At 34.2% G+C, this 27,593-nt stretch overlaps 1 protein-coding gene across 3 annotated transcripts; it reads right to left on the bottom strand.

The window, feature by feature from the left end:
* Positions 1-848: 848 nt before the first annotated feature.
* zgc:175280 lies at positions 849-27,294 on the bottom strand. Of its 3 annotated transcripts, none has more exons than XR_012405657.1 (12): positions 27,173-27,294; positions 22,073-22,443; positions 19,603-19,758; positions 17,591-17,753; positions 17,093-17,229; positions 14,492-14,714; positions 11,866-12,002; positions 10,983-11,085; positions 10,170-10,300; positions 7,607-7,773; positions 5,304-5,963; positions 849-1,887 (listed from the first exon to the last, which is right to left on the bottom strand). XR_012405657.1 is itself a non-coding variant. In NM_001114484.1 (12 exon segments), coding segments are annotated over 11 exon segments (1,842 nt in total). In that variant the 5' UTR covers position 22,443; positions 27,173-27,234; the 3' UTR covers positions 849-1,741.
* Between the last annotated feature and the right edge of the window lie 299 nt (positions 27,295-27,593).

Raw genomic sequence — 27,593 nt, 5'->3', positions numbered from 1 at the left:
TTACAAACAAACACACTTCAAATCAATGTCTTTGAAGAATTTGGCAGTGAGACTGCACGGTGGCACAGTGGGTAGCACAATCGCCTCTCAGCAAGAAGCTCGCTGGTTCAAGCCTCAGCTGGGTCAGTTGGCATTTCTGTGTAGAGTTTGTAAGTTTTCCCAGTGTTTGTGTGGGTTTCCTCCAGGAGCTCCGGTTTTTCCTACAAGTCCGAAGATGCGCTATAGGTGAATTGGGTAGGCTAAACTGTCCGTGTTGTAATGAGTGTGTATGGATGTTTCCCTGTGATGGGTTGCAGTTGGAAGGGCATCTGCTGCATAAAACCGATGCTAAATAAGTTGGCGGTTCATTCCGCTGTGGCGACCCCAGATTAATAAAGGGACTAAGCCGAAAAGAAAATGAATGAATGAATGAATAATATACAAGTAATTAGGGACTCTATACTGCTCAGTGAGTGCTTGCTTTTGGATGAGACGTTAAACCGAAGTCCTGACTCTTTGTGGTCATTAAAAAACCCTGGGTGTCCGTCTAAAAAGAGTAGAGGTTTAACCCTGGCATTCTGGCCAAACTTGCTGGCCTCTGTCCATCATGGCTTCCCAACTATCCCCATCACAGTTGGCTTCATCACTCTGTCTCCTCTCCACCAATCAGCTGGTATGTCTAGCACAATATGGCTCACCTTTCATCGTGTCATCCAGGTGGATGCTGCAGTGCACACTGGTGGTGGAGGAGGAGATCCCTCCCAAAAAGTGTGCAAAGCGCTTTAAGTGTCAACAAAAGTGCTTCATAAATGTAAGGAATTATTATTTTTATGAATGTTGAACAAAAGAAACCCCTTTTTAGTTGCACATTTTAGTCATAAAATACATTTTATTAACAAAAAAATACATATAAATACAATTACTCTGCTTTTCTGAATGTACACCAAACATTCATGAACTTTACATAATTTCAGATTTTTTTGTCATAAGCATATACAATTTTCTTGCTAAATTATAAATGTTATTTAGTTGAAAAATACAGTTATTCTGCAAAATATATGTTCCTCCGGTCTCTGAATTGATTTATACAGAGCTGTTGAATTTATGTACAGTATTTAAGGCAAGTCTATTATAAGTAACTAATTAAATTACCTAGAAATTAAAAGTAAATCCTTACTTTACTTTTTCCAGTTTTAAAGTAATTCACAGTCACTAGTTAGTTTGTAACTAATGGAGTATATGCACACGGACTTTTTCATTTTCAGTCAGCCAGCACAATCACTTCCAGTGAATGGTCTTTCAATTTTAAAATCGGCCTGTTTACAATCTGTTTTCTTGATAAATCAGTGATCTTTACTGCCTTATTGATATGTGATATAATGTGGATCTCAGACAGGACAAGAAGCACTGCATTAAATTAAATTCCCCGCCGCCATGTCTTTAAAATATGACAATTAATCTTACCCCAGTATTTATTAATGGAATTTCCACACTAGCCTGCTGCTCCTGACAGTGCTAGCATTTACACTGTGTTTCATCTTGTTTTAAGCTCGAACAACATGAATGAATGCTTAAGTCTATTAAACTTATTGTATTTTTATTACATCACAACATTAATGCTGTAAAAGGAAGCTTATGAAATTAAAAATAGTCTCATTAACTTTTCACCGGAAGTTAATCGTTGGCTGAAAAACACTAGCTGTGCATTTACCCCATTACACGCAACAACACTGGGTGCAAGACACTTGACATTGACGTGGCTTCAGAGCTTGGTTTGTGTTTGTATAATGGAGCCGTTTCTCTGCTCGTCCTCCAGTTTAGCATCAGCCATCTCCGGATGTTTCTGAGATTTATTGCGTTTCCTCTGCACACTGAAGTGCACTCCATAACAGAAGTAGATCAGCAAACCTAAGGAAAGACAATTATTATATGCAAAGCATGTTGATTTTTCTAAATATCTCATTCTGAAACATGAAAAAAAATATATAGCTGGTGTCAAAGTTATTGTTTTTGTTTTCTTTTTCCAGTATTTCTCAAATGATGTTTAACAGTGTGACAACCCCAGTATTCCAGTATGGATGTGGCAGACCCTGATAGGGTGCCTGGTTGCTCACCAATTGGTTCAAAGCATATAAATGCCAGTGTGTGCTAGCTTCTGGAGAACGGTGTGGCTATACAGGCTTGAAATCTCTTGATTTCTGCAACCTTATGGTTTTGTTTGGCGTTATTTATGTGTAGTTAAAGTTAGTTATTTTATTATTATTATTTTTTAGTGATTTATTTGTTTCTTGATTTGTTTTTCTATTAGTTTGTCTAATAAATAAGTTGCATATCTAATCTTTTGTTGTCTGAGCTCTTTTTTGTTGCGACTCGAACGAGGGGGGTCGTAACACATAGCAAGAGTTTTTCACAGTATTTCCTATAATATTTTTTCTTCTGGAGAAAGTCTTATTTGTTTTATTTCGGCTTGAATAAAAAGTGGTTTTATAAAAACAAACAAACAAAAAAAAACAGGTCCCACTTTATATTAAGTGGCCTTAACTAATATGTACTTACACAGGAATTAATAGTGTGTTACAATGTACTTATTGTGTAAATACATGTATTTATTGTGTACTTATGCTTGATTAAATACCTGTATGTAATTACATCTGTAATTAACTTCTGTAATTACATTTGTAAATACACTGTTGACCATCTCTTACACCTTAACCCACCCTTAAACCTATCCACACCACCAAACCTGTCCCTAACCCAACCCCTATCCCAACTCAAGAGCACCACAAGTGCTCTTAAATACATTATAAACACAGTAAGTACATTGTATTTATTTTTTGATGCAACTACATAGTAGTTAAGGACACTTAATATAGAGTGGGACCAAAAAACATTTTAAGGTCAATATTATTAGCCCCCCATAAGTCATATTTTTTTCGATTGTCTACAGAGCAAACCATTGTTATACAATGACTTGTCTTGTGAACCTAGTTAAGCCTTTAAAAGTCTCTACTTTAAAAAGTATCTTGAAAATATCTTGTAAAAAAGAGACAATTTTTAACAATAGTTTTAATAACTAATTTCTAATAGCTTAGAATTTCTTAATAATTTCTTTTGTCTTTGACAGGATGACAGTACATAATATTTATGCAGTGTATACCCTGCTGGCATACAGTGTCATAAGGCGTTAATATTAGGCTAGATTTAGGTTGTCAAGTGACCAAAATTCAATAGCCAGCGTTTAAGAACAATGGTATTTTGACCTCCAATAACGCTGTCAAATGACGTGGATATTCGGTTGATTTTAGGTTGCGTTGTAAAGAGACCAATATTAAACGTCGAGCCAACATCTTAAACCAAACACTGACATTTATTCGTCTGGTATGGCAACCAAAATCCAACGTCTGATAGACGTCATAGTTGTAATGTCCTCAAAACATCAAGCTGTAACATCATTAGACTTTCATATTTGGTTGATTTTAGGTTAGATGTTGGACAATGACTTTGAAATGACGTGTGGTTCCAACATCAACCAAATTTAAATTTTCAAACAAAATGCAATGACCCTACGACATTGAGGCACAATGTCAATCTGATGTCATGTTGACGCACTGTGCCTGCTGGGTTGAGTTTAAAGTGCAAGTTAGGCCGTACTCACACTAGGTACAGTTGCCTTGAACCGGGCCAAACACGTTTGTCCCCCCTCCCTTCTCCACCGACGGCCCGCACTCACACCACAATCAGGCCTGGGCACGCTTACGTCATCGATGCTGTGCTGTTCAGTGAGAAGCGCTCTCTCACTCAGCAGCACAGTGGAGATTTCTCTAGTTATATTGTTTCAGTCGTTTGATATTCAGTGACATGCAGTCAAATATTTCACCAAACAGTCCTTAGGGATGCGGTGACACGCAGTCAGATATTTCGCCGAACAGATCCACCCCTTTTGGTGCTCATAAACAATCATAAAGCCCTCGTGCTGCAGGAATGAGGTCTGCTGAAGGTGCACAGCTGTCATGCAGTGAGGGGTTTGCGTATTTAATAAAATACGGCAGTTTGCGTTCATTGAACAGTAAGATTGATTAATAAACACATATGAAACAGTCCCCTAAAAGTCACGTCTTGCTTTCAGTTTCGGGCTTTGGCGCGTTTTGCACTCACACTACAAACGTACCGCGCCAAAGCCCAAGTGAACCGCGCTCAGGCCCACCTCTTCCAACTGGGCCAGGGCCGGCTAAGTGAACCATGCCTGAGTCCGATTCAGCGCACTCACTCTTCTCAATCGATCCGAGAAACGGGCCTGGGCACGGTTCGGATAGCATAGAGTAGGTCCTAAAGGATTAACTAAGTAAATTAGGTTAACTAGGCAAGTTATCAACAGTGTTTTTTTTTGTAGTCAATCAAAAATATCTCTTAAGCAGGCTAAAAGAAATAAGACTTTCTCCAGAAATTGGAAATACTGTGAAAAAAATGCCTTGCTTCATTATACATCACTAGAGAAATATTTGACAGGAGGACTAATCGTGTTGTCTTCAAATGCATATAAAATAAAGTATATACATGCAATAATTGTCATAAAGCATGTGCATTTGCTTCAATACATTTCCTCAAACACTGATTTTCGAGGCAGAGCTTTTTAGTTTAATTGTTTTTGTAAAAAAAAAAAAAAAAAAAAAAAAAAAAATATATATATATATATATATATATATATATATATATATATATATATATATATATATATATATATATACATATATATATATATATATATATATATATATATATATATATGTATGTATGTATGTATGTATGTATGTATGTATGTATGTATGTATGTATGTATGTATGTATATATATATATATATATATATATATATATATACATATATATATATATATATATATATATATATATATATATATATATATATATATATATATATATATATATATATACATTTCTTTAACAATTTGCCCTTATAAAGCAGGAAAAATAAAAATTGAAGACATCTGGTTTTTTCCTGAAAATAATATCTCTAAAGGAGCTGTTGACAGGGAAATGAACCTGATTTTGGTAAAACCCAAACAGTACAAGCAAAAAAATTAAGCAAGACAAAAAAAACTGAAAAAATGGTTCTGTGTAATAACAATGGAAGAACGTAAGGAGAAAGTGCTGAACTACTGAAATGTATTTTATACTTTATATATAGGGTTTTGATGGTGACGGCAGCTTATAGACGCCTCTCATATGGAGAATGTAGTCAGGTGATTGGCTGGGCCATTCTACAGCTTGATTTTCTTTCTCTGAAAGCATTTAAGTGTTTCCTTGCCTGTGTTTTGGATCATTGTCTTGCTGAAATGTCCACCCTGGTTTCATCTTCATCCTCCTGCTAATGTAGATGTTGGACTGAAGCAGCTGATGTTCATTTGCACAGATGAAGGGCAGAGGGTTACTGAAGAACTAATGAGAGATTTCAGCTGCTGTCTGGGCTTTCACTGCTTTTCTACACCTCCCTTTGTTCAAACATTTAATACTTTTTCCCTGCGACATTTCATTTTATTACACACACAACTTCATTTGTAAACAAATCAATGTTGTTTTCTTTTGAATATTTGCATTTCTTTGGTTGTTACCAACATCTGGAGAAAATTTCAAGTCAACAGCACCTTTATAAATATGTTTACTGAGAAAAATGGTGACGTGTTTAATACTAATTCTCCACGCTGTATTATGATCTTTCCATTTCTTCGAAAAAATGTATGGATATTTCAAACAAAACATTGCAAAATGATGAAATCAGCAAATTCAGCCGAGCATGTCTCGACGTTTAACTGAGAGTGTATGTACAACTCTATGGTGTCAATAGTCTTGTGGTCTCACCCACTGCCATCCACACCGCGTAACGAATCCACGTTTCACTGCCGAGCTGAAGCATCAAGTAGACATTGATGAATGTGCTGAAAATAGGAAGCAGTGGCAGAAGTGGCACCTACAGGAACATGTGAAAAAGATTCTGAGAAGCAAAGCAGCGTTATTTAAACAGAACATTTCAACGATGACTCTACCGACAACCAGAGACATTCAGACAGAGACATTTTGTGTTGGAGGAAAAAACATTGACCATATACAGCTGAAGTCAGAATTATTAGCCCTCCTGGATATTTTGTCCCCTAATTTCTGTTTTACAGAGAACAGTTTTTTTCAACACATTTCTAATCATAATAGTTTTAATAACTCATTTCTAATAGCTGATTTATTTTATCTTTGCCATGATGACAGTTAATAATATTTGACTAAATAGTATTCAGTGACATTTAAAAAGTTTAACTATAGGTTACAAGGCGAGTTATTAGGCAAATAATTGAATATCTATTATAATGCACCTGTCTCGGGACAAAAAAAAGGCAAATTCACCCAAATATTTATCAGATAGAATTTCAGAATATACAATGCAATCCACCGACTTATATACCAGTGTATACAGATGGATCAAAATCAGATGCATGAGTATCTCCAGCAGTGATTGGTTCAGAGTGTTTTAGAAAGAGTATTCCCGGACAAAGCTCGATATTCACAGCTGAAGCATGTGCACTGCTTTTAGCTCTGGTACAAATAGAAAAAGAATAGCAAGGGCAGTTTTTAACTTGCACAGATTGTATGTCCTGCTTACAAGCACTTGAATCTATGACAACTGATCATCCTATGATTTTTAGCATAATAGTAAAGCTGAGATTCTAAAGGAAAAAGACTTTGATATTATTTTCTGCTGGATACCTGGTCATATGGGATTCATCGGAAACGAATGTGCAGATAAAACCGCTAAGGAAGCCCTACAGGTGGAGATAACAGAAAGCAAAACTCCTGTGTCTGATGTTAAATCTGTATATTAATGAGAAATGGCAAATGGAATGGGATGAATGCAGAAACAGCTTATTGTATGAAGTGAATCCATTTGTAGATGAAAGAAATAATTACCATTTTGAAAGTAGACATGGTCAGGTTGTATATACAAGATGCAGAATCCGGTCTTCTGTAGCAACTTTAATCAAACTAAAAGATTTTAAATGACTCTTTTCAATGTTTTTGATTGTTTGTTTTGTTTTTTGTATGTTTGTTAAAAACTGATGTGATTTTATATATTGTTTATTTAGTATAGGTTTTGCCAGCCAATATGCCACTTAAAATATAACTAACTAACCAACTAACTAACTAAATAAATAATTAAATAAGTAAATAAATAAAAATAATTGTATAATAGTAGTTTGTTCTCTAGATGATCGAAAACAAATATTGCTTAAAGGGGCTAATAATTTTGACCTAAAAATGATTAAAAAAAATTAAGAACTGATTTCATTCTAGCCAAAATAAGACAAATAAGACTTTCTCCAGAAGAAAAAATATTATTGTAAATACTGTAAAAAATTCCTTGGTCTGTGAAACATCATTTGGGAAATATTTGAAATAGAATATAAAAATTCAGAGGAGGGTGAATAATTTTGAAGTCAATTGTATAATCTTTGAAAGATATGAAAAATACATGCATTTACTATAATTTATTTCCTTTTTTTTATCAATGCAAGTTTTTAAAATTCTTGTATGGAATGATGAAATTTCTGTACTGACTACACTTACCATGAATGCGGCCTTGGTTCTGTTCTGCGGCTGCCGCCAAATAATAATAATAGTCAGGAGAAAACCCACCGCGACCACAGTGATGATCAGAATCATCCACCACTCCGCAATCAGACCCGCTTCCACACCCTTTGTGATGATCACACTCAGGATGATCGAAAACACAACTAGAAATAATGTTAAGAGTAAAGAAATTAAGCCATTTCAGCATAAAACTCCATAAGATATTCATTGAAAATTGAGAATAATAACAAGACAAGGGCCACCACACAGACATAATTAAGAGAAAATATATTATTTAAATCCTGCTAGAAACAAATTAAAGGGGTTATTCACACAAAAATGAACCTTTCCTCTCCATTTATTCACGCTTGTGTGGTAATTTTTTTAGTTGAATACAAAACCAGTTATTTTAAGGAATGTTGGGCAGAGCTATTGATATCTTAAAATATATTATGGAAGTCAATAAACAGATTTTTTTTTTCTACTGAAGAAAGAAACCCAAACAAGTTTGGAACAAGTGACGGATAAGTAAATGATGGCAGAACTATCCCTTTTAATATTAATTGTAACAACTACAATTTAAATAACATTACCCATTATCCTCCTCATTTTCAGGCTGCACATTTTTGAATTATAATTTGTCTCCCAAATCTCATTCAGATTAACCTATAAATAAAATTCTGTTATTAATTGTTCACCCTCACATCATTCCAATCCCCTGATACTTTAGTTCATTCTCAGAACACAAATTAAGATGTTTTAGATGAAATCCTGGAGCTCTCTCATCCTCAGTTTTTGAGTATTTCGAGTAAATATTGTCAAAACGGTCCATGTGATTTAGTGTTTCAACTATAACACTTTCGTGAGGCAAAAAAGGTAAAAGAAAATACTTTTGTTACTTACTACACTAGTCTGTAATTTAAATTAATATATAATATAAATATACAGTTGAAGTCAGAATTATTAGCCCCCCTGTATTATTAGCCCCCCTGTTTATTTTGTCCCCAATTTCTGTTTAATGGAGGGAATATTGTTTAAGCACATTTCTAAGCATAATAGTTCAAAAAACCTTTCTAATAACTGATTTATTTTATCTTTGTCAAGATGACAGTAAATAATATTTTACTTGATATTTATCAAGATACTTCTATACAGCTTAAAGTGACATTTAAAGGCTTAACTAGGTTAATTAGATTAACTGGGCAGGTTAGAGTAATTAGGCAAGTTATTGTATAACAATGGTTTGTTCTCTAGCCTATCGAGAAAAAAAATAGCTTGAAGAGGCTAATAATTTTGTCCCAAAAATGGCTTTAAAAAAAATAAACCTGCTTTTATTCTTGCCGAAATTAAACAAATGAGACTTTCTCCAGAAGAAAAAATATTATCAGACATACTGTAAAAATTTCCTTGCTCTGTTAAAAATCATTTGGGAAATATTAAAAAAGGGAAAAAAATCAAAAGGGGGCTAAAAATTCTGACTTCAACTGTATGTGGTATATCAAATAAAATAAGCCATAGTCTATTCCTAAAATACATATTTCACATCACTGTATGTATTATAAATGGTTTTGTTTTTGAAATAACTGTACATTAGCATTTATAAACATTCTTTTATCATAAAAGTTTATAACTCTTAACTTGTAAAATTAATTTTAAATTAAGACATTTTCCAAATCTAAAACTCACAATAAAGATATTAATTAAATTGCTGCAGCTGCATGTGCTGTATCTTCTCTGCACCTCACATAAATGTGCTTACTCTGTTTCAACATCCTGTATATCATTGTTTATAACTGATCAAATATAAATGTGGTACAGTAAAATATTGCAAGGCAACCATATAACTTTAATTCTTGTAATTTGTCAAACATTTATGCCACAGAAAAAAAATACAGCCTACAGTATGCAATTAAAAGTAGCCCAATACCGTAGGAAAAACACTGACTTGCCAACCCTTACCTAGTGTTGTTTTTTTTTTTTTCCAGACTTCGAACGTTTTGGGACCCTTGCTGTCTATGGAGGATAAGAGAGCTCCAGGGTTACATCTAAAATATCTTACGTCAAATTCACACCAGGCTTCAGCCTCAACGCTTGACTGAAGGCGTGTCTGAAGTTGGGGCTGAAGCTATCATTATAGAAGCGTCAGCCAATGAAATTCAGTCAGCAATAGGCCACTGTCTGAGCAGGTGTCTTTGCATAAAGCGATCTGATTGGCTGACGCTTCCGTCGATGCTTGAAAAGTTGAGCTAGTCCCAACTTCTGCAGCGAGCAACGTCTCTGAAGCGCACCGACGGATCCACAATGCAGTTTGGCAACGCCTGACGTCACCCATTCAAAGTCAATAGGAAGTGTTGACGCTGACGCCACCTGTGAATGGGGCGTTAGTTTGTGTTTTGAAGATGAATGAAGGTCTCAGGGGGTTTGAATGACACGAATGTGAGTAATTAATAACAAAACTTCCATTTTAGATGAACTAACCCTTTAGGAAGCACTTAATTGGCATATTGGCACATTTACTCATAGATTCAAGCAAGAAATGATTCAAAAAAGTGAAACTCACTGGTCAGGAGGGTCAGCAGAGAGACGGCTTTAGAGCTCTTAGCGGTAGCCGTGTTTGGAGGGCGAAACGGATTCCATTTCTTACTCTGAACGTCTGCTTTCTCGCTGATCACAGCTGGTTCTTCTTGGTACCTGGGCATTACATGGGCAAATGTATTTCTTTTTATTACACTGCTGCTATTATGTGTAAGCTTCATAACACACTCATGCTGTTTGAATCTTCACATTTGCTATGGTTTATTGAGTACTGAACATTGTCAAAAAGCAATGGATTTTTCATTCATTCATTTTCCTTCAGCTTAATCCCTGAATTATTAGGAGTCACCACAGCGGAATGAACCACCAACTATTCCAGAATATGTTTTACTCAGCAGATGCCACTCAGTACTGGGAAACACCCATACACACTCATTCACACACACACTCATACACTACGGCCAATTTAGTTAATCCAATTCACCTATAGTGCACGTGATTAGACTGGGAGGGAAACTGGAGTACTTCGAGGAAACCGGAGGAAACCCACGGCAACATGGAGAGAACATGCAAACTCCACACAGAGATGCCAACTGGTCCAGCCAGGACCTGAACCAGTGACCTTCTTGCTATGAGGCAACAGTGCTAACCACTGAGCCAACAGTAAAACTAAAACACAAGTGTAATTGTTAATTAACAGTGCACTTGTAGATTTTACAGTATTACAGGCAAACGAAATTGTAAATTTTACAACATTTTATTTTACGTTGTACCTAAGGACATCAAAAATAAGATGCAACATTGATTATATATTTGATGTATTGTATTTGAAGCTTACCGAAGAATTAAGATGCAGATGGCTACGAGGGTGTAGGCAAAGAGCGTCCCAATAGACATCATGTCTACTAGAGCCTTCAGGTCAAACACCATGGCCATGATTGCTGGAAATCAAACATTGCTCACTTAGAGACGTTCACAGACACTTGATTGAAAACTTGATGAAGATATTTACATGTATGTTAGTTATATTTACTAACTTGAACAAATAATGAACAATGCATTATATATATATATATATATATATATATATATATATATATATATATATATATATATATGTATATATGTATATATATATGTATATGTATATATGTATATGTATATATGTATATGTATATATGTATATATATATGTATATGTATATATGTATATATATATGTATATGTATATTTGTATATATATATGTATATATATGTGTATATATATGTATATATATGTATATGTATATATATATATATATATATATATATATATATATATATATATATATATATATATATATATATATATATATATATATATATATTTATAAATGAACACATATACACACACACATACATACATACATATATATATATATATATATATATATATATATATATATATATATACTGTATATATATATATATATATACATACATACATACATACATATATATATATATGTGTGTGTGTGTGTGTGTGTATATGTGTGTGTGTGTATGTATGTGTATATATATATATATATATATATATATATATATATATATATATATATATATATATATATATATATATATATATATATATGTATGTATGTATGTATGTATGTATGTATATGTGTGCGTGTGTGTAAACACTAGTCATTGGATCACTGAAAATAAAGGGGGAAAGATATTTACCTGCTACAACTCCTGAAGCGATTGTGGCGATGACGGGACTCTGTCTGGAGCTCATTTTACTCAGAGGTGAGAACAGCAGCCCGTCTCTGGCCATAGCAAACAGCACTCGGGGCATAGGAAACATGGCTCCCAACAGACTGTTGAATAGTAAAGACAATGACAAATTAGCTGACTGTTGATGTTGGTGTTTAGATATTCTGTTGACACTATGTGTCTTTGTTACTACTTTTTGTTCGCATGATCAAACAACGCAACCCAGACCCATTGTAAAAATGTATGCCCAGGGATACATTTTTTAGAAACCAAGAAACTAGGACAACATTGTCTTACAGCTTTCGTTTTTCACAAATTTTTTAGCATTTACAAATCATCATATAACCTTTAAAAAGTGAGTAAACTGTTGCTTTTAAAGCTATCAGTTGACTTTTAAAAAAGTGAGTAAACCTGTTGTTTTAAAGCAATTAATTGACTTTACTTTTAAGAGTAAACCCGTTGCTTTTAACGTGATCAGTTGACTTTACTGTAAAAAGTTAATAAACCTGTTGCTTTTAAATTAAGCAAATATTTAAATTGAGAAAAATTCTCTTTACTATGGTGAACCTGAGTTTCCACAACAGGCCTTGAATAATGAACTTTTGCTCTCATGTGTCGTGCATAATGTCACTCCTCATTGATAACCATGTCATCATGCACTACTGTATTATCTGAACTTGACTTTATGATGCTTTACCGAATCAATTAGCACGCTTTCCTTTTTAGTTTTACTGTCCTCATATAGTGCACTGTAAAAATTGATTAGCTGACTTTACTAAGATGAGTAAACCCTTTGATTCTAAAGTGATTATCTGACTTTACTTAAGTGAGTAATCTTATTCCTGTTGAAGTGATCAGTTGATTTTATTTTAAAAACGTGAGTAAACCCTTTGATTCTAAAGTGATTAGCTGACTTTACTTAAGTGAGTAATCTTATTGCTTTTGAAGTGATCAGTTGACTTTGTTTTAAAAACGTGAGTAAACCCTTTGCTTTTAAAGCGATTAGTTGATTTTCCATTTAAAAGTGAGTAAACTTGATGATTTTAAAGTGATTAGTTGATATTAGTTTACAAAAGTATGTAAACCCTTTGCTTTTAAAGCGATTATTCAACTTTACGTTAAAAAGTGAGTAAACCTGCCTCTTTTAAAGCGATTAGTTGACTTTACTTCAAATAAGTGAGTAAACTTGTTGCTTTTAAAGCGATAAGTTGACTTTGCATTAAATATGTGAGCAAACCTGTTGCTTTTATAGCAATTAGCCGACTTTACTTTGAAAAGTGAGTAAATCTGACATTGTTAAAGCAATTAGTCGACTTTAAATTTAAAAAGTAATTAAACCTGCTGTTTTTAAAGCGATTAGTTGACTTTACTTAAAAACGTGAGTAAACCTGCTGCTGTTGAAGCGATTAGTTGACTTTACTTAAATTAAGTGAGTAAACTTGTTGCCTTTATAGCGATTAGCCGACTTAAATTAAGTGAGTAAACCTTCTGCTTTTTAAGCGATTAGTCGACTTTACTTAAATTAAGTGAGTAAACCTGCTGCTTTTAAAGCGATTAGTTGTCTTTACATTAAATGTGTGAGTAAACCTGTTCCTTTTAACGCGATTAGTCGACTTTACTTAAAATAAATGAGTAAACCTGCTGCTTTTCAAGCGTTTAGTCAACTTTACTTAAATTAAGTGAGTAAACCTGCTGCTTTTAAAGCGATTAGTTGTCTTTACATTAAATGTGTGAGTAAACCTGTTCCTTTTAACGCGATTAGTCGACTTTACTTAAAATAAATGAGTAAACCTGCTGCTTTTCAAGCGTTTAGTCAACTTTACTTATATTAAGTGGGTGAACCTGTTGCTTTTAAAGCAATTAGTCGACTTTACTTAAATTAACTTTACTTAAAATAAACAAACGATAAGTAGACATTACTTAAAAATGTGAGTAAACCTGCTGCTTTTAAAGCGATTAGTTGACTTTACATTAAAAAGTGAGTAAACCTGCTGCTTTTAAAGAGATTAATCGACTTTACCCTAATAAAGTGAGTAAACTGCTGCTTTTAAAGCGATTAGTCGACTTTACATTAAAAAAGTGAGTCAACCTGTTGCTTTTATAGCAATTAGCCGACTTTACTGTAAAAACTGAGTAAACCTGACATTTTTAAGTGAATAATCGACTTTACATTTAAAAAGTAACTAAACCTGCTGTTTTTAAGCGATTAGTTGACTTTACTTAAATATGTGAGTAAACCTGCGGCTTTTCAAGCGATTTAGTCAAATTTACTTAAATTAAGGGAGTAAACCTGTTGCTTTTAAAGCGATTAGTCGACTTTACTTAAAATTGGTGAGTAAATCTGTTTCTTTTAAAGCAATAAGTTGACATTATAAACGTGAGTAAACCTTCTGTTTTTAAAGTGATTAGTTGACTTAACATCAAAAAGTCAGTAAACCTGTTGCTTTTAAATGGATTAATCGACTTTACCCTAATAAAGTGAGTAAATCTTTTTCTTTTAAAGCGATTAGTTGACTTTACATTAAAAAAAGTGAGTAAACCTGTTGCTTTTAAAGCGATTAGTCTAGTGTAAGAGCTTTATAAGTTGTTTCACCTTGTTGAAAGTGCACACAAAGATCCAACAGCCACTGCATACTTTGCCGGTTCCCATCCCACATATTCGAAGGCTACAGGTAGGGGGCTTTGAAGGTTTAGTCTGTAGTAGGGCATCATGAGTGTAAGAGCAGCCGAAACTCCAAAATAAGCCAGGAAACAGATGAGAAGTGAAGCCACAATTCCTATGGGGATAGACTTCTGGGGGTTTCGAACCTCCTCGCCTGCATACAGAGGACAGAGAAATTGACCATTTTTAATGCTGAATTTTAAACTGCGTGTAGAAGAAAATACACATGAAAGTACTCTAAAAGCATCTAATAAATACAACTTTTGGGGCTATATTAAAACATTCATTCATTTAATCATTTTCCTTCGACTTTGTTCCTTATTTATCAGGGGTGTCCACAGCGGAATGAACCGCCACATATTCTGGCATATGTTTCATGCAGAGTATGGCTCAGTGTTTAGCAAGTTTGCCTCACAGCAAGAAGGTGGCTGGTTTGAGTCCTGGCTGGGTCAGTTGGCATTTCTGTGTGGAGTTTGCATGTTCTCTCCGTGTTTGTGTGGGTTTCCTCCAGGTGCTCCGGTTTCCCCCACAGTCCAAACACATGCGCTATAGGTGAATAGCATGAACTAAATTGGTAGTCTATGATGTAGTCTAATGTGTGGAGAATGTAAGAGTATATGGGTGTTTCCCAGTAATGGGTTGCAGCTGGAAGGGTATCCACTGCATAAAACATACGCTGGAATAGTTGGCAGTTCATTCAGATGTGGCGACCCCTGATGGATAAAGGGACCAAGCCAAATTCAAATTTACTCTCCATTTATTTACACGTAAATGGTTGAAAACCTTTAATTTCTGTTGAACACAAAACAAGATATTCTGAAGAATGTTGGGCGAAAAACAGGTATTGACATCCAGATTAGGAACAAAAAATACTATTGACGTCAAAAATTGTTTATCTTCAGCATTCTTCAGAATATCATCTTTTTGTGTTCATCAACAGAACAAACTCAATGTGAGTAAATCATGACGGAACATTCATTTTTGGGTGAACTATCCCTTTATTATTTATTGTAAGAGGTGCCATTTAAATTACATTACCCATCATCCTCCACATTTTCACACAACACATGTTAAAATGACTGAATGAGTGATTGAGAAAAGACGGCTTAAGCTAAATCATATTATCATTCACTGTAAAAAATGGCCGTGATTTCAACGGTAAAAAAACTGTAAAAATGCTACAATACAAATCCGTAACCTGGTTAACAGTATATTTCCTTAATATATACGGCGAATAACCGTAAATTGACTTTCCCAGAATTCCCTGCATGGCACATCACTTTTCATGCATTTTGTTGACATTAATATGGATCTTTTTAGCTGTTTCCCCATCAGTTATGTACATTAGAGATTTATGTTACATCTAATGTTGATAAACAATGTTTATTTCATGACTTTAATTTAATTATGCGTGTTACCATACTGGTGTTTAGTAGCTGTGTGAATGACACTAAGCACCTGCTATATGCAGTTAATCTTTTCTGCTTGTGGGATAATTTGATTGTGATGAGCATTGGCTCATTAACTTCCTCATCACCTCCTGCATGTGGGTGTGCTAACGTGTCTGTGTAACAAAAGATGTGGAGATGTTGATCATTCAAAATACAAACATATAACCTCAATAAATTAATAAAATACGGTAATTTACCGTAAAAATGATAAATTACTTTTACGGTTTGTACCGTGTTTTTAAAGTACTGGCAACCACAGCTGCCGTTTTTTTACCGTAAATTTTACGGATTTATTTTTTACAGTGTTGTATAGAAACCTCAGAACTGACAGTAGGGCTCTTTAAGATTAGATTTTAGTTGTCATTAAAAATGAATTTCCCTGCAGTTGTTAAATCATTACAGTCGGGGACTACTCATCTTTGTTGGAGGAACTGTGGGGTAAAAGAAGCTCAAGAATTATTAGTTTTTGGGAAATGGTGCACTCCACCATCAATGATATTTTTGATCTTCATATTCCTAGATCATTTGAAGTACTTTATCTGGGAGATACTCCTATTAATCTTAAAAAGGAAGATAGATATCTATTTAAGATATTATTAGCAACAAGTGAAAAAGCTATAACCCAGACATGGTATAAAGAAGAGCCACCAACTAAAGATAAATGGCTCAAAATTATAGTTAATTGCACTTCGATTACAATTAGAGACCTTTGAAAAGAAATGGAGTAAATGGCTGGCTTTCTCTCCACGACAATATAATTATTTATAATTGAACATTTACATAATTCTAGAGGTTATGCATCATAGTGAAAATATGTTTTTATGTGTTATTTTATTTTATACTTATTTATTTATTTTGATGAGGTTACTTTAATATTTTTGTATGTATATGGATATACATGAAATGGATGTATTTGCCAATATAAGTATGTATACGTATGTATATTTATGTATATACGTATTATTTTTATTTGCTTGTTTTGTTTCCACTGGTTATACGTTCCTAAAAAATCAATAAAAACTAAGTAAAAAAATAAATAAAATGAATTTCCCTGCAGTTTTACACTCTGTCCTTGAATTACCTGTGGTTGCAATGCAGTCGAATCCCACAAAGGCATAGAAGCAGGTTGCAGCTCCAGCAAACGTTCCTTCAAATCCAAAGGGAAAAAACCCTCCTTGTCCAAAACTGGACAAAGTTTCATTGGAAATCGAGAGATTGCTAAACAGAAAGGGATTAAATGTTAGAAAATGTCTTTAAATAAGAGCATTATTATTAAAGCTACTTGCAAACAAATGACAATGTGTTTTAAGACATTTATTGAGGGTGTATTAATTCATTCATTCATTAATTTTGCTGTGGCTTAGTCCCTTATTTATCAGGGATCGCCACAGCGGAATGAACCACTAACTATTCCAGCATAAGTTTTATGCAGCGGATGCCCAGTACTGGGAAACATCCATACACACTCATTCACACACATACACTGCGGCCGATTTAGTTAATCCAATTTACCTTTAATTGTGCATGCAGCAGACAAAAAAGTTTTACCATCACCACAAACAGTCATAATGCAACATACGCAGTGATTGTGTAGTTGAAAATTTCCTCCGGTGTAATCTGCCAATTCCCAATGTCACCCTTGATGAACCCGGAAATGATGACAAAGACCAGAACTACCATATTTAAACCTGTGAAGATCTTATTGACGATGGCGGACTCCTTCACTCCAAATGCAAGAATGCCTGAAAAAAAAACAACCATCAACATCAATCTCCTACAGCTTTAACCACTGTGTTAGGTGTTGTTACATCTTGACCAGTGTAGGGTGTAACTACAAATTTATTCATTCATTCTTTTTCTTTTCAGCTTGGTCCTTTTATTAATCTGGGGTCACCACAGCAGAAGGAACCATCAACTTATCCAGCATATGTTTTACACAGCGGATGCCCTTCCAGCTGCGACCCATCACTGGGAAACATACACTCTCATCCACACACATACATTTAGCTTACCCAATTCATCTATAGCTGTATATGTGTTTGGAGAGTGGGGGAAACCGGAGCACCCGGAGGAAACTCAAGCCAACACGGGGAGAACATGCAAACTCCACACAGAAATGCCAAATGACCCAGCTGAGGCTCAAACCAGTATGCTTCCTGCTTTATGGCGATCGTGCTACCCGGTACGCCACTGTGCAGCCCAGTTATAAATCAGTATTTTTAAAATTGTAATTATTATTTAATTAATAATAATAATTAATAATACAATATAATATAATTAATGTATTATTATTTTATCATTAATATTTGTAAACATAATAAATAAATTATTACAGTTCTGTGTAAATCAGTTAAGTGAGCAGAGTTATTATTGTACGTATAAGTATTTATTATTATTATTATTTTATTATTAATAATTATTATTTATATTATTAATTCAGAATATGTCATAAACTTTTTAAATAATTAATATTTATTATTAATTCTTTAATTTATATTTATATTATAGTTCTGTATAATCAGTTGAGTGCAGTTATTGTAAATATATGTATTGGTTTTTTAATTTCTATTTTGTTATTATTTATTTTTATATTATTAATTAATAATTTAGATATATCAATGAGTATTATATATTATTATTATATTTTTATTCGTATTTATTTTTTATTACAATTCTGTATAAATCCATTAAAGGGGCAGTAATGTAAATATATGTATTTATTATTATTTTTTTATTATTTATATTATTCATTAATAATTAACAAATTATTATTATTATTATTAATTATATTAATTATATTATTATTACTCTGTAGGGCAAGACCATTATTCTTCTGGCCAAACTTCCTGCATGTGAAGCTGCAGACTAGGTGCCGGAGGCTGGAGAAGTAGGACGTCCATCGAGTTAAAGTGACATAAAAACATTTGTCATGAATTTTTTTCATGTAAGTTTTTTTTTACATCAAATGTAAGAAACATTTTGCCTTTGAATATTGGATATACTTTGTGTTTTGATGTTTAATATTTCATAAGTGTTGATTCTTTTAACTAAATCTAAAAGGACATCATTGGCGCAGTCGGTAGTGCTGTCGCCTCACAGCAAAAAGGTTGCTGGTTCGAGCCTCGGCTGGGTCAGTTGGCGTTTTTGTGTGGAGTTTGAATGTTCTCCCTGTGAGTGTGAATGAATGTGTGTAGTTGTTTTCCAGAGATGGATTGCGGCTGGAAGGGCCTCCGCTGCGTAAATACGTGCTGGATAAGTTGGCGGTTCATTCCGCTGTGGCAACTCTAGATTAATAAAGGGACTAAGCCAAAAATAAAGAATGAATAAAAAGGGCATCAAATGTAAATAATTAAAATAGTTAAATTTGTATTGTCTATACGTTTAGATTTGTAAGAGTACATTGAGTCAAGTAATTAAGCTACTTTTTAAGTTAATTTTCATACAAAGTAATTAGAAAGTAATTTAAATGCAATTTGAATGATGTCATTAATCATCACTAATAACTGATCTCTTTGAAGTAGCTGACCCAACACTGATCTTGACCCATTTATTGATTGACAGAACAGTAAATTCACTGTAAATCCTACTTGCCTGCCAAAACCATGATAAGGGCAGCAGCAAAGAAGTCTGGGTAGGGAGCGAGACCAGGTAAGTTCATGGGTGTATTTGCACTAAAAAAGTTGCCGATCTTATTTCCGATCAGGTCATCAAAAGTACCACTCCACGCTCTGGCCACACTAGAGGTCCCTGTCAAAAAAACAAAACATCCAGAATGATCAAGCAGTTCAGTCAAAGGAAACAGATAGCGGCTTTCCGTCAGAAAGTTAAGCAAGTTTATTGGCCATATCTTTACGGTTATGATCATTTAGTGAGTCGTTATGGAATGACAGAAATTTATCTCATCAGCATAAATATCACTGATTAAAATGACTGGAATGTCTGTAAATTATTTACGGGAAAATCTCATTTTGAGCCACTCTGCGTTCTCACAGGAAAGTTAGATTGCAATATATTGCTCAGGCTCGTAGCCTATTGAAAGGGGTGATTCTCTTTTTTTTCAATAAGTGGACCTTTTTGGAGTTATTCGCCTCATTTTCTAATAAATTATGAAAGTTCCGGTACTGTATTTTAGTGACATTTTAAGCGCTAACTAATCTTTGCTGGATAATTTGTCGGATAGGGATCATAACCACTTTTTAAGCAAAAAAAAAATATTTCCTACAATTTTCTCAAAGTGCTTACCATACTATTTTACCACAAAGTATTTATTTAAAAATGTGCATTTAAACTGCAAGTTATTACATTTTGATGAATAATGTTAAGAGGTAAGAATTTTAAATAAAACATTTTGAATAAAGAAATATGAAAAATTGCAAATTTATTATCCCTCATTAAAAACCACATAGCAATTAAAGATCTATTAAAACTAGCTTTTAATTAAAAACTGTAGCCTATTGGCAAATAACAATCTAGCCACTTCACTTCCGCAGTCAAAATTAGCATATTTGAATTATTAAAAATTTGATTTGTCTTAAAGCCTTCCTCTATCTGTTATTTTCACAATTTATGATGGCATCCTGTAAGAAATAGAACAAATGAGCTCATATAGACTATTTAATTATGCTTCAGAGATTTGTATACAAAAAAAAAAAAAAAGATATAGCTCTAGCATTTGACAAAGGACAGCTTCCAGAATTTCTCTCAGTTCAGTGCTGGACTCGGCTAAAAACTCCTCATAGGAGCAGCTCCAACTAGAAGAAGCTGTGGATCGTGAGCCATAACCTGTATGTGTTTTTATTTGTTAAAATTGATCAATTACATGCACAGTTTATAGCGTTAATGGAATGTTGTTATGAGAACGTAAACAAGGATGTAAACAACGGGAAATGCTGCTAACAATTTAGCCACAGATTCATATTTATCAGTCAAACCGCTGTAAACACCTACAATCTTCACTAGCGCTGCAGTGTTTCTCTATGGAGCCACTTTTAGTGTCTCTCTATTCAGCCGCTTTCCCTGTGTTATACATCTCGATAACGAACTTGCTAAAGATATGTGAAGGTCTCATATTACTTCCATCCATAATTTAAAAAACAACAACTAAGGAACTATAAAAACTTGCTTTAAATTAAAACTGTAGCCTATAACAATCTGGCCAGCTCATTTCCTCAGTCAAAATTTGCCTATTTAAATTATAAAAACATTTATTTCTCTTAAAGCCTTCTTCTATTGGTTATTTTCACAATTTATGACGGCATACTGTAATAAAATGGGCTCATATAAACCATTTCAATGTGGTCATGTCATTGGCCTATTAACATTTCCTGCTTGTAATTAAACTATTTATTAACTGTAATGATGCAATTCAATCATAACTTCATGTTAAAACAGATTTCATAACATTATTTATCAATATGTGGCTTTTTTTGGATTCTCGGAAGCTACAGAAATTAAAAATGTAAAACAGGAACTAAGTTGGGACCATTGATTTTGTTCACATCCCTTAAAATGCTCTATAGGGGCCAAATAGAGTATATGCAGAAAGACTTTTAATTTTCAGTAACCCAGTTAAAGCACTTTCGGTTTTCTTTAAAAATCAGTGGTCTTCACTGCCTGATTGATCTACGATATAAAGTGGGTCCCACAATGGACTAGATGCTCTGTATTAAATTACTTTTTTTCTCACTATGTCTTTAAAATAAGGTCATTTATTTTAGTATTTTCAATGGAGTTTCTGTGGTCGCCTGCTGATCCTGACGGTGCTTGAGTTTACATGGTCTTTCATCTTGTTTTACACTCGAACATCTGAATGAATTCATAAGTCTATTTAACTGATTGTTTTTAATGACATTACAACATCCATGCTGTAGGAACTGCATAAAATTTAAAAATTCACAATAACCGTTCACCGGAAGTAGGTGAAACAGCACTAGCTGTGCATATACCCTTATCTAGACTAGTGGGGGGTGAGTCTTTCGAACCACCCGAACCGCCCTGACTACAGCCCTGTTGCTTTTTTCCCCAGCACTGTTCAGGATGTATTGTAAATGTAGTTTTTTACCTATGACGTATGACAGCAGCAGGTTCCAGCCAGTGATGAAGGCCCACACCTCCCCGACTGTGACGTAGCTGTACAGGTAAGCAGAGCCGGTTTTAGGCACTCGGGCACCAAACTCTGCATAGCACAACCCGGCAAACACTGACGCCACTGCTGCGATGAAGAACGACACGATGATGCTGGGACCAGAAACCGTTCTGGCGACCTCTCCGGACAGCACGTAGACTCCTGCGCCGAGGGTGCTGCCCACGCCGAGGGCCACCAGGTCCAAAGTGCTCAAGCATCGCTTAAAGTTGGACTCTTCCCCATCCGGCTCCAGTGGCTTCCTCCTAGAGAGGCTCTTCAGGAAGGACAGCACCTTATTACAGGACATCCTGAGGCAAATAATAGATGATATTTCAGGCATTTTTTATTAATTTTCCTTAAAGTACACTTCAAATCAAAACTAACCATATTAATTTTGTTAGCTCACATTGCTAGATTTCTGGTGAAGAATTCATCTGTGCATGTCATTAATAAAAATAAAATAGTTTGCCCTTGTAATCTTGTAATGAAATCTGAAAATGCACTTCCTGTTTGTTTTCAGTTAAATTGAGGTAGTCTGAGGTATTGGGCGTGGCTAACACACTTAACCACGCCCGTCCAGCTGTCAGTTTTGACAACAAACAAGTTAGCAGGTGGAATCTGTTAGGTCTGAAACTCTCCCCATAGCCCTTTTCCCATTTTTCTGAATGAAACACCTACATCCAATCAGCTCGCAGTAGAAAAACAAGCCACGCCCACTGTTTTCTCATTTAATATTACATTTCTCTAGGAGCTGCGTCACAATAATCATTTTTTTAAAACTTTCACAGCTTCTGGTTCATGCAGATTTTTAATTATAATGCTATACTATAGATGTATAAGGGATAAAGTACATCCAGGCGGTTGTTATTGCAGAATAAATCCCGACAAGCTTATCAGCAGCTGTTGAATAAGACTGAAGGGCTTTATTCTGCAAAAACAACCTCATGGATGTACTTTCTCCTACTTATAACATGACTACTTGCCACAAAATGTAAACATTCATTCATTTATTCATTTTCATTTCCCAATATAGGCTCAATCCGAAAACGTAGCCCTATATACATTTCTGGAGATCACGTCTTTAAAAAGAAATCACTACAGGCGGTATGACTACGAGGAGTTGACCACGATAACTGGGTTCGAGTCCGGTGGAGAACGGTTCCAGAAAGCGGGTAAGACAAAAACAGAAGCCAAAAAAGTAAAAAATAAACCAGCGTAAGGATGTTGTAAAATCTGAAGACATGGTAAAAATTAGGCTGCTGCGAGGGCTTTTCTTGTTCTGGATTGCTTTTTAAAACTGTCAGTTGGGTTTAGTGAAGTGGGTGGCCAGGTCAGTTGATTGGTCAGACAGTCATTTACATGAGAGCAGCAGTCGTGAATGGCACTCGTGTGAGAAATTTGAGGTCTCAAAAAGCATACACAGCGCCCTCTCGTGGATTTATGTGAGAAGAGCATGTGCTAAAGGCACTTGCGAGAGAAATTTGTGATCTCAAAAACCATACACAGCGGCCTCTGGTGGATTTCAGGGGATGCCCTTCCAGCCCCACCAAAAAAGTACTGGGAAACACCCATACACACTCATACACTACGACCAATTAAGTTTATTCAATTCACCTATAGCACAACTGGAGCACTCAGACGAAACCCACACCAACACAGGGAGAACATGCAAACTCCACAAAGAAATGCCAATTGGCCCGGCTGAGACTCGAACCAGTGACCTTCTTACTGTGAGGCGATTGTGCTAACCACTGAGTCACCGTGCTGCCCTATGTAAACATAATACGTAAAACATTTAGGCATTTTCCATTCATTTACATCCCATTGGAATGATATACATTGATGATGAGTAAGTAAGGGATAAAGTACATCCAGGCGGTTGCTATTAATTTGCAGATTATTATATATGGCTGTCTGGAATACTCGATTCTGATTGGTCAGTAGCATTCCAATAGTTGAAGTCAGTATTATGCGCCTCCTGTGATTTTTCTTTTCTTTTTCAAATATTTCCCAAATGATGTTTAACAGAGCAAGGAATTTTTCACAGTATTTCCTATATTATTTTTTTCTTTTGGAGAAAGTCTTTTTTGTTTTATTTCGGCTACAACAAAAGCAGTTTTAAATTTTTTAGAAAACGTTTTAAGCATTTATTATGCTTTAAATCATTGTGCATGAATGATGTCTTACAAGTAAACATGCCTTTCCCGTATTACCTGCTTCTGTTATCAGCGGGTAATTATGACAATAATAAATTATATATATTTATATCACCGTTCAAACATAAACATAATAAAAAGATCATAAAAAGAAATAAACAACAGTGTAAAACAATGTAGAGGATATGAGGAAAGAAATTATACAGCAAATAAAGCGAATTGAAAAATATGAATTCTCTTCAAGGTGGTTCAGTGGTTAGCACTGTCGCCTCACAGCAAAAAGGTTGCTAGTTCGAGTCCCGGCTGGGTCAGTTGGCATTTCTGTATGGAGTTTGCATGTTCTCCCAGTGTTGGTGTGGGTTTCCCCCGGGTGCTCCAGTTTCTCCCACAGTCCAAACAAATGCACTATATAGGTGAATTGGTTAAACTAAATTGGCCGTATTGTGTGTGTGTGTGTGTGTGTGTGTGTGTGTGTGTGTGTGTGTGTGTGTGTGTGTGTGTGTGTGTGAGTGTGTGAATGCGAGAGTGTATGGGTGTTTCCCAATACTGGGTTGCGGCTGGAAGGGCATCCACCGCATGAAACATATGCTGGAATAGTTAGTGGTTCATTCTACTGTGGTGACCCCTAATAAATTATGGACTAAGGCGAAGGAATCAAATGTGTTATAGCAATACATTTTACATGGAATTGAATAGAGTACAGCTAAAAAAAAAATGTATGATCATATGCAAATATTATAATATAATAATATAAAGTATTAAACATGAAAATTAACCTGCTGTGTCGTAACTGTTTAGTGTGCATCCGAAGGCGATTTTACTCTTACATAATGCTTTTGTTATCAGGAGATAATAATGATAATAGGTTTTATTTCTACACCACCTTCTGTAAATAAAAAAGGTCAAAGTATTTTACTGATAACACCATAAATTACCTAGAAAAAGGAAATAATTTGCTGTCATTTAACATAACTTAAAAGGAAATTAATTATAGTGATTGTTCTCTACTTAAAATTTTGATTACAGTTCACATATTGGTTTAAATATTTCATACTGTATATCGTCTTTCTTAGTTAGTTAAATCTTTTAAGCGCAATTAAATTTCAACCTTTAGTTTCCCTTAATCAGTTTTAGATGCCTTTAAATGTTTAGATGTGATATGTTTATTTCTTGTTTTAAATTATGTTTTTAAAATACTCAATAAAACATTTTATTAATATAAACATTCCTTGCAAAAACTATTTATTTTAGTGCATGGCTGGAAAAGTCTTACACAATATTTTAAAAAGTATAATAATTGATAATAATAACACCAACAATAATAATATTCATTCATTCATTCATTCACTTCGGCTTAATCCCTTTATTAATCAGAGGTTGCCACAGCGGAATGAACCGCCAACTTATCCAGCAAATGTTTTACGCAGCGGATGCCCTTCCAGCCACAACCCAACACTGGGAAACACCCATACACACTCAGTCACACTATGGCCAATTTAGTTTATCCAGTTCCCCTACAGTGCATGTATTTGGACTGGGGGAAACAGGAGCACCAGGAGGAAACCCACACCAAGATGGGGAGAACATGCAAACTCCACACAGCCAACTGACCCAGCCGAGGCTTGAACCAGCAATATTATATAATAATATTTTATTATATTATCAATAATAATCATTATAATGTTAATACTACTAATACTAATAATAATATAAATGACAATAATAAAAATAAAATTACAATACTACTACTACTACTACTACTATTAATAATAATGATAGCAATATTAATACCATTATTATTATTAATATCAATGATAATATTGTCAATAATAATAATATTAAAACATTTTTGTACCACTTTTTCACATAAAATGCTGCTCATTCAAATATTTAACAGGTCAGAGAATAAAATAATTTCAAAATAACTTAACAAAAATAAATAAATAAATAAATAAATAAATAAATAAATAAATAAATAAATAAATAAATAAATAAATAAATAATAACCCAATTAAAATGGAGATTTAAAATACATGGAAAAAGAATTTCATATAAAAAAATGAAAGCTGCATTTGGTAAGAGGTTGAATAGTTTATGGCTTAATGAACAATAACAGCTGAACCTTTAAAGTTTACATTTAACATCTACAAAACAAGTCTTTTTTATTTGCGGTCATTAATTGCGTTGTGGGACATGTATCTCTTTCTGTTAAACTGCAGAGATTAATATGAAAAGTTAAAAAAAAAGTATCTTTTGTTTTACATTTTAGTTTTAAACAATATCTAGGCAAATTTAAGGTCCCATAATACAATTCAAACGCATAAATAATAAAAAAAGCATGAATCACAAAATACAGAAAACATTTAATTAACTGATATTTTTACAGTGTAGATATAGACATATACAATATAATATACTACGTTCACTCCAGTAAAATGTTCTAGGTATTTATCTCCAGCATATCCTTATATGCACATAATTTATCTTGCTTTTATGATGTTATCTGGAACGTACTGTACATGCTTGTCTTGTAAACTCATTGAACCAATTAACATGTCTTTCTTTTTACAATCAATTTAAGACATTTTGCATGAATTTAAATCTATAAAATCACTCTTATCCTCAAAAAACAAAACACAAAACACAAAACATCAATCATCCATTGCCCAAAACTGAACCATTAAAAAAGATTCATTGAATTTACTACATATTTTAAAGGTAAGTGGTTACTCACAATTGATATGGGCTGAATTTATACAAACAAATCAAATGCAATGTTCAGCTACATTTGTTTATTTCAATTCAGCTCAAATAAATATTTTACATAAATCCAATAAATCAGTTTATTCAACTACTCATGAGATCTTGAATAATGTCTTACCTGAGTGCAGAAGCCAGGTGTGTGTGTGTGTTTGTGTAAAGGTGTGTGTGTGTGTGCTTGTGTGTGTGTAAAAGTGCTGTGGCCCCAAGTTCCTGAGCACAGTCCATATCACAGAGCCCCTCCTGCAGATACTCACGTGTCCACAACGCTCATGTGTAATTTTTGACAGACTCTGTTACATTTAGAAGAAATGTGTGATTTCTTGGAGGAGAGATACTCACTTGTAAACTGAATTCTACATTTGCGAGCATGACACCTGAAAGACATGTATAGCAGGAGAGCTCCACATGTCTGTCATCGGGTTGGAGTGTTAAAAATCTGTCAAACGAAATAAAATACAATAATGTTTTCACTTTACATTATTATTGAATGCAGATCCAACAAGATGTTTGCTGAATATTTGCTGTAATAACATGTAATG

The sequence above is a fragment of the Danio rerio genome, chromosome 5 (genome assembly GCF_049306965.1).
Source record: "Danio rerio strain Tuebingen ecotype United States chromosome 5, GRCz12tu, whole genome shotgun sequence".
Lineage (NCBI taxonomy): Eukaryota > Metazoa > Chordata > Actinopteri > Cypriniformes > Danionidae > Danio > Danio rerio.
This window is presented reverse-complemented; position numbering and strand designations above follow the sequence as displayed.